General features: G+C 40.7%; 1 protein-coding gene and 1 non-coding gene across 3 annotated transcripts; both read left to right on the forward strand.

Moving 5' to 3' along the window:
• Positions 1-1,622: 1,622 nt before the first annotated feature.
• LOC131957792 (mucin-2) lies at positions 1,623-9,086 on the forward strand. 2 transcript variants are annotated; one of them, XM_059322580.1, is made up of 3 exons: positions 1,623-1,769; positions 5,199-5,646; positions 6,825-9,086. In XM_059322580.1, the coding sequence occupies exons 2-3, from the start codon at positions 5,479-5,481 to the stop codon at positions 7,893-7,895; spliced, it is 1,239 nt and encodes a 412-aa protein (XP_059178563.1). In that variant the 5' UTR covers positions 1,623-1,769; positions 5,199-5,478; the 3' UTR covers positions 7,896-9,086. The 2 variants fall into 2 exon arrangements, with proteins under 2 accessions (XP_059178563.1, XP_059178571.1); XM_059322588.1 differs by lacking the exon at positions 1,623-1,769 and adding an exon at positions 4,924-5,087.
• Trnaw-cca (transfer RNA tryptophan (anticodon CCA)) lies at positions 2,025-2,096 on the forward strand. Its single transcript has one exon. It is a non-coding gene; the product is annotated as a tRNA-Trp (tRNA).
• Positions 9,087-12,580: the final 3,494 nt, after the last annotated feature.

A 12,580-nucleotide genomic window follows, 5' to 3' on the forward strand; every position in this document is an offset into this window, starting at 1 on the left:
TGGCGAATACAACCTTTGTTCTCTACTGGCGAATACAACCTTTGTTCTCTACTGGCGAATACAACCTTTGTTCTCTACTGGCGAATACAACCTTTGTTCTCTACTGGCGAATACAACCTTTGTTCTCTACTGGCGAATACAACCTTTGTTCTCTACTGGCGAATACAACCTTTGTTCTCTACTGGCGAATACAACCTTTGTTCTCTACTGGCGAATACAACCTTTGTTCTCTACTGGCGAATACAACCTTTGTTCTCTACTGGCGAATACAACCTTTGTTCTCTACTGGCGAATACAACCTTTGTTCTCTACTGGCGAATACAACCTTTGTTCTCTACTGGCGAATAAAAAAGGTTGTGTGGGTACATACACAGGTTGTGTGGGTGTATATATATAGACAGGTGTGTGTGATATAAAATTGTAAACGATGTAGATGTATACGTGATGTATATGATTGGTCAGCGGCTATATTATTGGTCAATTCATGCATGGCACTAGCTCTCTGGCGATTGGCTTAAATCAGCGGACATTGAAGTTGGTCGCTCCTGGATTTAGCTCGATTTAACGGGCCTGATGATTGGATGAGCTGGGGTTGCCTCGACTAGTGGCTGGTGTATCCTGTTCCGTTAAATGGTTGACTCATCGCTTGAAGGCAGTTGGTGTTTCCTGATCCGTTAAACGGTTGACTCATCGCTTGAAGATAACTGGTGTATGACTAGCCCATTGGACTTGAAGATAACTGGTGTATGACTAGCCCATTGAAGATAACTGGTGTATGACTAGCCCATTGAAGATAACTGGTGTATGACTAGCCCATTGAAGATAACTGGTGTATGACTAGCCCATTGAAGATAACTGGTGTATGACTAGCCCATTGAAGATAACTGGTGTATGACTAGCCCATTGGACACACGCTTACCACAATCATACCTTTGCTGCATCCCCTTCCCGTGGACTAACACACGTTGACGGGGGCAGATAATCGCGGATTAACGCCCTTGACAGTGCTACTTGTGCAGCAGATGGACAAACCAACCTGCAGAGTTTCTTCCAGTCGAGCATCTCTTCGGGGGGGGGGGGGGGGCGAAGAAAGTCTACCGCCCCCCCCTCTCCTCCCGAACGAGATGGAATTTATATAGTAAACATACTTTTACTAGTGTCCGCCCCCCCCCCTCCCGGAAAATGTAGACCGCCCCCCCCCCCCCCCCCGAAAAGTAGACTGATAGTGCAGGTCTATTGGAGTGTAAGGGGATTATAGCTTGTATAATTTTATACATGTAGGCCTACTACTACTACCTGCACTACAATATATGAGAGTATCTTGACTGATTATATAACTTGTCTGACTGCATAACCTACTGTAGGCATATAACGGTTGACTGTAGGCATATAACGGTTGACTGTAGGCATATCACCTGTCACCTGTTTTTACACCTGGAGATGACGTCTTGCTCAGGTCCAGTGTGACAGGCTGTGGGTGCGGCTAGCAAGATAAATGTTCCTGTCATCAGATAACTCTCCCACTGCCCCCCCCCCCCCCCTTTTCCCATCCTGCCGCTAGAAGAAGAATATAAACCAGTCTCAAGCGAAGACGCCATTCAATTGTCAACAAACATTCCCCCGCTGGCCGACTTTGTTTCATTCACCGAGAGAAAAATAAACAATTTTGTGTGGGATTTTTTTTTTCGTAAAACAAGGATTTGTTTCCTAAAAACTTGAGCTGTAGCAGACGGCCTAACTCGTGCCTGACCTTTCACCGGTGCCTTCAGGTGAGTCTCGCGCAATGTGCCACTGCGTGTGCCTTCTGTTGCTTTCACTTTTTAAACCTAGGTTAGATATATCAGAAGATAAATGTGATGTTTAAAAACTAGGCTACTTTGAAAGATGCATCAAGATTAGTTCATGTTCTGATGCTCATTAAACGTGTGCAAATATAACACGAAAACAGCCAAAGCGCTACACCGGGCGATTTACTGCTGACTCGATTTTAGAATGTCAACGGTAGATCTATCGAGCGCTTAGCGGACTCTGTGGCGCAACGGTAGCGCGTCTGACTCCAGATCAGAAGGTTGCGTGTTCAAATCACGTCAGGGTCATCTATGTTTTTTATTTTATTTAGGTTCATTTAAAAATATTGGATTTATGTATAATATTTTAACATATATACACATCTATAATATAAGCTGCCTAGTAGTGTGTCACCCGTTACTCATCGCTATAAATTCTAGAACCATACAACATCAACATATGCTGTGCTTTTTACTTGCATCGCCATTGTCTTGTTATAAGTAATGTAGTAGGATTAATTTATGTAAGAACTTAAATGTTTTGACTGTCGGCAAAGTTTTTACTCTCCCATACAAAAGAACATGAAGAAAATATTAAATGCACGCCCATTGATAAACAGTGTTTCTTCCAGACTTTTTTCTCCGGGAGGGCACTTGAAATTTTCGGGGGGGGGGGGGGGGGGGCGGTAGACTTTCTTCGGGGGGGGGGGGGGTGGCGGACACTGTTAAAAGTATATATGTATATATTTTCTATATAAATTATATAAATTTCATTTCGTTCGGGGGGGCGGTAAAAAATTTTCGGGGGGGCTTTGCCCCCCCCCCCCCCCGAAGAGATGCCCGGAAGAAACTCTGTTGATAAATCATACTAAACCTATCAATGTCTTTTCGCTTATATGCCTAGAAAAAATGGATACATTTTAATAATAGTAGGGTAGAAAAAAACTAATTAATTAAAATGTTTTATAATTTTGCCAAGGGAGGTAATTTAAAAAGAAATTCAACTCCGCTAAATGTAAAACAAAATGTGAATGCAAATTGCGCGGAAGTCCTTGAGGGCAATTTTTTTTGGAATACACGGCCGTTTGTTTGATACAGCTTTTGAGTTTAGTGTTTGCGTTTTCTTTTATTTTTTTGTTTGCGTTTCGTTTGTGAGTTGTTGTTTTTTTTTTGTGTTTGCATTGTTTTTGTGTTTGCGTTTGCATTTTCAAAAAAAGGATTCACCGTGACGGAGCACGGATATGCAGCTAGTGTATATATAATTATGACATGATTACTTTGACACAAAGAAATGTCATACAACGGCCTTGACATTGTTTAAGCAAAATTCACACAACGGTCACGATGACATATTGCTTAACCAAATGCCAGGATGTTCACACACCTGATTGGTGGATGCATCACGTGATGACACCAGGAAATGCAGGAACGAGACCATGCCATGCCGGGAAGTCGTCCATCAATGTAATCATAACTTTTTCTCGGACTATTTTTAGTAACACAGGAAGTGTGCAAAAACACAATTATCTCTCTGCAGCGAAACGAAGATAATAAAACTGTAAAAGATGAAAAGTACATAAAAATTAACACTCTGGCTGTGGTATGCTATTGGCTCCAAATGTTGCGTATATTTTTAACCGACTTGCAGTTGTATATACGTGTAATGAGTAGGGTAGAAGAAGGTGTCATCTATTATTGTCGCCACACACTTAAAGGGGGGGGGGGGGTAAGGTTCAAACTTTCGCGACGATAGATGGGAGGGGTTTATGTGTTGAGTTATTTGGGGTGGGGTATATTTGTGTCGACCTTTTAGATGGCGGGGAAATGGACAAAATGTCTTAATTAAATTATGGAATAAACTTTAAGATACAGTTAGAGACAGAGTAGAGATCAGAATTGGAAGTGGGGGGGGGGTTGATTAACTTATGGAAAGTCTCAAATATCTATCCTACATTTTGTACTAGAGCTAGATCTCAGTACATCCCGCCCCAAGTATTCTGTACTTTACAGTCACGTGATATAGGCCACAAATCTATTTTTAGACCTTCTCTTCAATCATTTGTTTCTAATTTTAACATGAGCTGTACCTGGTGGACAGGTCAAGGGTGATTCAGTGGTCTAGATACGGTAAACTGTCCAAAAGTCGCCTGCTTTGTTTACGGTAAACATTCAAATAGTCAAGGGTGATTCAGTGGTCTAGATACGGTAAACATTCAAATAGTCAAGGGTGATTCAGTGGTCTAGATACGGTAAACATTCAAATAGTCAAGGGTGATTCAGTGGTCTAGATACGGTAAACATTCAAATAGTCAAGGGTGATTCAGCTGTCTAGATACGGTAAACATTCAAATAGTCAAGGGTGATTCAGTGGTCTAGATACGGTAAACCGTCCAAAAGTCGCCTGCTTTCTTTACGGTAAACATTCAAATAGTCAATTGGTTTATTTACAGTATTTAAAGCTGTTCATGTGAAGATAGTGTACACACGATACCACAGAAATTAGGGAAGGGGATGGTTATTCGCATTAGACGATGGGTCGGGTGGTTTAAAGCAGAAATAAAATAATTGAAAGACAATCGGCATCAAAACATCAGCATAATAATCTTTATGCTGTGCTGCCAACACTGTCTTTAATTTTTTTCCTGATTTTTGTTTTAATACTTGGTGGTTGCTTGGATTAAATGACATATTTATAAAAACAATTATTTTAAAATATACCATTAATTTCAAACTGTTTTTCATTTTAAAAACTTAGCAATTGATTATGAGCATAACGGTGAGAGTTACATTCCCACCATTTCAGATTTCATTGGATGTTGTATCAAATTGTTGTTGTTTGTGTGTGTGGGGGGGGGGGGGGGTCTAGAAATGTTATTTGAAACGTTAAAAAAGATTATTTGTGTGTGGGGGGTCTAGAAATGTTATTTGAAACGTTAAAAAAGATTATTTGTGTGTGTGGGGGGGGGGGTGTCTAGAAATGTTATTTGAAACGTTAAAAAAGATTATGTGTGGGGGTGGGTGGGTAAAAAAATTGACTCCCGTTTGTTAGAACCGGCCGAACATACTGAGGCCAAGGGAGATGACTCTCGCGTGTCTGACGTAGTCACATGACAGATTGCTCCAGTCGACCAGGTAAACAGCTTGCTGGAGCAGACGACAGAAACAGACGACAGAAAGTTGCCTTGTGACACGTCTATTTTGGTCTCGCAGCTTTGACCCTAAGAATTTGTGCTTTCATTTGGTTTGGAGGATTATGTCATTTCTGTCCGCTAATATTTGAAGCGCTCGTCGTTTGCAAACGTTAGTTGGACACATTTAAAACGCTTTTCATTTCTAGTCTTGATCGTTTGGTAACCTGCGACGGAGTTCGCCTGGTGTTTACATGTTTTTAACGCTGAATTTATTTCTTAGGGGCTGACGGACAAGAACTACAGTGGAAAGAAAAAGTTGGATCTTCGTCGTTCGACTTCAGAATTTTTATCTACCGCGTATGCTTCGAGAATTTTGGATCTTCACTGTGCATCGATAGATTCGGATCTGGGCTGATCATTGGCCAGCACATCGCTTCAAACTTTGGCCACCACATAGCTTTGAACTTTGGCCACCACGTCTCTTTAAACTTTGGCCAGCACATCGCTTTGAACTTTGGCCACCACATTAAAGTGTAGCTAGCTGAATAAGTGGACTGAAAATGTTGGTACCAGAAAGAATGAGACTGGCTTTGTTTGTGTTGATGTGCACCTTGGGTGCACTACAGTGCGCACCAACTTGGAGCCTACAGTGCAACTCCCGAAATAGAGATCCGTGTGCAAATTTCCCTGAGCTGTGTACGGCTGGCGGTGGGCTGTGTGTCGTCAAGGTAAGTCATCCAGCTGTCAGACGTGTGCTTGAACGTCTGGTTTTTAGTTGTAGGAAACCACATTATATGTCCCACAATTGTCTCCCACATTATATGTCCCACACTTATCTCCCACATTATATGTCCCACACTTATCTCCCACATTATATGTCCCACAATTATCTCCCACATTATATGTCCCACATTATATGTCCCACAATTATCTCCCACATTATATGTCCCACACTTATCTCCCACATTATATGTCCCACAATTGTCTCCCACATTATATGTCCCACATTATATGTCCCACAATTATCTCCCACATTATATGTCCCACAATTATCTCCCACATTATATGTCCCACACTTATCTCCCACATTATATGTCCCACAATTATCTCCCACATTATATGTCCCACATTATATGTCCCACAATTATCTCCCACATTATATGTCCCACACTTATCTCCCACATTATATGTCCCACAATTATCTCCCACATTATATGTCCCACACTTATCTCCCACATTATATGTCCCACACTTATCTCCCACATTATATGTCCCACAATTATCTCCCACATTATATGTCCCACAATTATCTCCCACATTATATGTCCCACACTTATCTCCCACTTTATTTGTCCCACACTTATCTCCCATATTATATGTCCCACACTTATCTCCCACATTATATGTCCTACATAATCTGGCATACATTATAAGTCCTACATTATATGTCCTACATTATATGTTCCACAATATTTGTCCTACATTATAGGCCACACAATATTTGTCTTACATTATATGTCCTACATTATATGTTCCACAATATTTGTCCTACATTATATGTCCCACAATGTTTGTCCTACATTATATTTCCCACAATATTTGACCTACATTATGGGTCCCACATTTATGTTTCAAAGTTTTAGGTCCTACATTTATTTCCCACATTATATGTCCTACATTAATGTCCTACATTAATGTCCTACATTATATTTCCTATATATTTGTCCTACATTATATGTCCTACATTAATGTCCTACATTATTGTTCTACATTAATGTCCTACATTATTGTTCTACATTATTGTTCTACATTATTGTTCTACATTAATTCCTACATTATATGTCCTACAGTATATGTCCTACATAAATGTCCTACATACCCATCTAAACTGTCCTCTCTGTTTTAGGGCCCCTGTGAGTACGAGTGCATCTGCCCACCCAACGGTCACGCTGCACGTGATTGTCTGCTGGTCGGGGAACCGGACCCGGCTCCGGTAGACCCACGGAACCAGGCCGTGCAGTCCGGCAGTCTTCTAGTCTTTGACCCCAATTTATTTTTCGAGATGGAGCTCCCCAAAAATTTGACATCGGAAGCCACGACCGTCCCGCCACCTACAGCAGCCCCCAGCACCACCAGCAGCACCACCAGCAGCACCACCACCAGCACGACAACAACTCTAACACCAGCGGAGACGACCACAGCGAGCTCACAAGTTGAGCAGACAACAAGTGACCAGACGATGGCATCCAACAAATTTCTCGCTCAGATCCACGGGAATATCTTGAGCTCCATTCTGGACATCAATACAGTTACCTCACCGGAAATGACCTCAGCAGCCACACCCTCACAAGCAGCTGATGCGGTGAAAGCCCCTGGGCCCCCCGTACCCCAGCAGGCGGCCCCAGCCCGCCCCGCCTCGCCTGGTGTCGCCGCCACCTCCCCAGCAGAACTTCTGCAGATGATCGAGAAAATTAAAAGCTCCTATCAGCTGCTGTCGTCCAAAGGCTTGACCAAACCAAGCGGCGGTCTGGCCGGCAGTACTAGCACCAGCACCAGCACTAGCACTAGCACCAGCACCAGCACTAGCACCAGCACCAGCACTACCACAAGACCCCCAGTATCTGCTGGCTCAGAGCTTTTACAGCAAAACCCAGTACCCGAGCTACCAACAGTTTCGCCTTCAGAACGTCTGCAGACCAACCAACGAACGAGCCAGTCGCCAGCTGACGTCACACAGCCACCAGCTGACGTCACACAGCCACCAGCTGACGTCACACAGCCACCAGCTGACGTCACACGGCCACCAGCTGACGTCACACAGCCACCAGCTGACGTCACACAGCCACCAGCTGACGTCACACAGCCACCAGCTGACGTCACACAGCCACCAGCTGACGTCACACAGCCACCAGCTGACGTCACCAGCCGACCAACCTTGACCTTTGAAACATCCACTGAGAAAACTCAGCAGAGGTGAGGCTGGTGTCATGACATTTGACACGTGACATATAAAGAATTGTAAAACCTTGCTGAACTTATTTCTCTCGGGCATTTAAATGTAGAGTTGGCAAACTGACAAACCGCGCTAGTAACAGACTGGCAAACTGACAAACCGCGCTACTGACAAACTGGCATTATCTCTGCTACATAGCGCTAGTGACAAGGTGTTGGAATACTTTGTGAGCTGTGGTGTTGTCTCAGATGGAGGATTTCGCTGGAAAAAAAATGTGACAAGCACCACCACACTATCAGGCACCATCAGACACACTCACACCATCACACCACCAGACAGCATCAGACACCATCACACCATCACACACCATCAGACACCATCAGACACCATCACACACCATCAGACACCATCACACCATCACACCATTATACCATCATACCATCAGACACCAGACCTGCACCATACGCTGTGAAGGCTGACATCCAGTTGTGCTGAACACACCCACTGTGATGTCGGGATTCGAACCCTCACTGTTCAGCGTCTAGCTGACGTCAGCAGGTGAATCCCTCGGGGCCATGATGGAGAGATAGACGATGACAAATTGATGGATGGCCAGATACACCTTGGCCGTCCGGCCCAGGGCCGCTAATAAAGAAAAACAAACGAGGGCCGACAACCTTCCTGTGGGAACCATTTTAACTGTGGTGGTGTTGGTGGCTTCAAGTCACGTGATGTCGTGAGCTGACTTGTGAAAAGACTGACTTTACTAGCGAGTTAGTTGTGCCGTCAGGCTGCTGGTGGTTAGGTCTGTCTTTACTTGAGTCTCCACCTCATGATGGCCCACTCAAGATGGCCCACACAGGCTGGCCCACACATGGTGGCCCACACATGGTGGCCCACACAAGATGGCCCACACAAGATGGCCCACACAAGATGGCCCACACATGGTGGCCTGTGTTTGACGTCCTCACATTTTAACCTGTTCATGTTGATCTGTCATACACATCTTGACAAAAGGTCAAAAACATTTTGACAAAAGGTCATAAACATCTTGACAAAAGGTCATAAACATTTTGACAAAAGGTCATATCTTTGTTTGATGAAAGGTCCTATAAATGTTTACATTATCTAAATTAAAACTCCATGTAAAATGTACAAAAAAATGTTGCTATTGTTCGCGAAAGGTCATGTTTTTTGTTATTAAAGACCTTACATTATTAACTGTATCAAGTTTGATTTGTTACAATCTTTATGTGAACTTGTTGCCCAATTTTAAACTTGATATTTTAATTGATATTTAAATTGATATTTTAATTGATATTTAACAATATTTTAATTAATACTAGACTACCCGTTATCCTTGGATAACTGTTTCGGGGGGGGGGGTCATCCATAAATGACGCCATGTTTTTTTTACCCCACATTTTAAAAGATATCACACCTCAGAAACGTTTTTGTCTTTTAAAACACCGGCTGAGCACTATCCCTTCATATGAACTCTACTTCATCGCCAAGTTGCGAAAGACAACTTTATCATTTATATCATTATCTAGAAAGAAGTCACACATCAGCTTACAATACTTACATTTTTTGTCTTTTAAAAACGTCGATTTCTTTCGATAATATTTTCTGAGCTCGAACCTCAATTGAAATAAATTATTAAACTGCGTGTTCTATGAAGGAAAAGTAAAACAGAAAATAAACATTGAGATGATGTGTTTCGAACCAGTAGCACCTACATGGTGTCTATTACAGTATCATTTCGACCGTTGGGTGAAAATTAATGTTTCCTCTAAGGGGAAAAAGCTAGTGTGCAACGTGTATTTTGAGTGCGCGGTGTTCTAACAGTCTTATACAAGGATACATTTATTTTACAAAATCACTGCGCGGCAGCTCAAAACTATTGCGCGGCCGCGCAACCGCGCAACTTAGAGGGGAAGTTGGTGAAAATACATTAAGTAATTTTACTTTAAGCGGCGGAAGAAGCTAAAATTACGCGAATATTATTTAAAATTAAATTATATCCTAATGTAGCCAATTCCATTGCCATTTATCTATAGGAAAGAAATTCGATTATTCATTGTGTGTTTACTTTAGATTGACAAGATTCCAAATCTAGAATCTAAATAGAATATACGGAGAAACAAAAATGGCTTAAGTCTAGTTTATCGGCAGCTCTAGATACGTTCATTGTATTAGTAAAGGTATGCAATAGATAATCAAGTGACCCACGCTTTTCTATTTAAATAACTATAAAGAAAAGCGTTGGTCAGTTTAGTATCTATTGAATATCTTTACTAATATTTAGGAAGAGACCCACGCTTTTCTTTATAGTTATTTGAATAGAAGGGTATAATTTATTTTCCACTTTTTAGTGCATTATTATTTAAAGCTTGTTATTAAAACGTTTTTACAAGCTTTTATTTAACTCACTTCCTCTGTCGACTGTCTGTCGTCAGTCGTCAGTCTGGCTAGATCGAAACGCCGGAGTGAAAATTCGGACACTTCTACTTGACCGATACGATTCACAGTTGGCACGTGGGTCAAGACATGAAGACAATGCAATCTGAAATTAAATTTGACTTAATTGGATGCCTAATTAATTTTTTATGAATTAATTAAAATTTGGACCGAATTAGTAGGCATGTCTATCGAACCACACCACAAGCGTCATCACGCTCAATAGCGCGTCATCCCGTTCAATAGGCGCGCAATGGTTTTTAGTCATGTAACACTATTGTAAATAAAACATGTAAAGTCCTGAAAAAAAATCATAAAAAACGTTTTAAATAACAAGCTTTTATGTAATAATGCACTAAAAAGTAGAAAATAAATTATAGACTACTATTTTAATAACTATAAAGAAAAGCGTGGGTTTCTTCCTTAACATTAGTAAAGGTATCCAATAGATACGAAAGTGACCCACGCTTTTCTTTATAGTTATTTAAATAGTAGTCTATAATTTATTTTCTACTTTTTAGTGCATTATTACATAAAAGCTTGTTATTAAAACGTTTTTTATGATTTTTTAAAAAAATTATTTTCAGTACTTTAAATTGTTTATTTGCATGACTAAATACGACTGTGCACCTAATGAACGTGTAACGCGTGTATAACAGTGCGGAATAGTTAGGTAAGACTGCCTACTAATTTGGTCAAAATTTTTATTAATTCATAAAAAATTAATTAAGCATCCAATTAAGTCAAATTTCATGTGAGATTGCATTGTCTTCATGTCTTTGAACCGTATCTGTCAGTAAGAAGTGCCCCAAATTTCGCTCGAGCGTTTCGATCTAGACAGACTGACGACAGACAGAGGAAGTGAGGTAAATAAAAGCTTTTAAAAACGTTTTAATAACAAGCTTTTATGGAAGAATGCACTAAAAAGTAGAAAATTAATTATGCCCTTCTATTTAAATGACTATAAAGAAACGCGTGTGTCTCTTCCTAAATATTAGTAAAGGTATCCAATAGATTGTAAAGTGGCACAAAGGTATCCAATAGATTGTAAAGTGGCACAAAGGTATCCAATAGATTGTAAAGTGGCACAAAGGTATCCAATAGATTGTAAAGTGACCCAAAGGTATCCAATAGATTGTAAAGTGACACAAAGGTATCCAATAGATTGTAAAGTGACCCAAAGGTATCCAATAGATTGTAAAGTGGCACAAAGGTATCCAATAGATTGTAAAGTGGCACAAAGGTATCCAATAGATTGTAAAGTGGCACAAAGGTATCCAATAGATTGTAAAGTGGCACAAAGGTATCCAATAGATTGTAAAGTGGCACAAAGGTATCCAATAGATTGTAAAGTGACCCAAAGGTATCCAATAGATTGTAAAGTGACCCAAAGGTATCCAATAGATTGTAAAGTGACACAAAGGTATCCAATAGATTGTAAAGTGACCCAAAGGTATCCAATAGATTGTAAAGTGACACAAAGGTATCCAATAGATTGTAAAGTGGCACAAAGGTATCTAATAGATTGTAAAGTGGCCCAAAGGTATCCAATAGATTGTAAAGTGGCCCAAAGGTATCCAATAGATTGTAAAGTGACCCAAAGGTATCCAATAGATTGTAAAGTGGCACAAAGGTATCTAATAGATTGTAAAGTGGCCCAAAGGTATCCAATAGATTGTAAAGTGACCCAAAGGTATCCAATAGATTGTAAAGTGGCACAAAGGTATCCAATAGATTGTAAAGTGGCACAAAGGTATCCAATAGATTGTAAAGTGGCACAAAGGTATCCAATAGATTGTAAAGTGGCACAAAGGTATCCAATAGATTGTAAAGTGACCCAAAGGTATCCAATAGATTGTAAAGTGACCCAAAGGTATCCAATAGATTGTAAAGTGACACAAAGGTATCCAATAGATTGTAAAGTGACCCAAAGGTATCCAATAGATTGTAAAGTGACACAAAGGTATCCAATAGATTGTAAAGTGGCACAAAGGTATCTAATAGATTGTAAAGTGGCCCAAAGGTATCCAATAGATTGTAAAGTGGCCCAAAGGTATCCAATAGATTGTAAAGTGACCCAAAGGTATCCAATAGATTGTAAAGTGGCACAAAGGTATCCAATAGATTGTAAAGTGACCCAAAGGTATCCAATAGATTGTAAAGTGACACAAAGGTATCCAATAGATTGTAAAGTGGCACAAAGGTATCCAATAGATTGTAAAGTGGCACAAAGGTATCCAATAGATTGT

The sequence above is a fragment of the Physella acuta genome, unplaced genomic scaffold (genome assembly GCF_028476545.2).
Source record: "Physella acuta isolate Inbredline_101_S28 unplaced genomic scaffold, ASM2847654v3 ptg000081l, whole genome shotgun sequence".
NCBI classification, from domain to species: Eukaryota; Metazoa; Mollusca; class Gastropoda; family Physidae; genus Physella; species Physella acuta.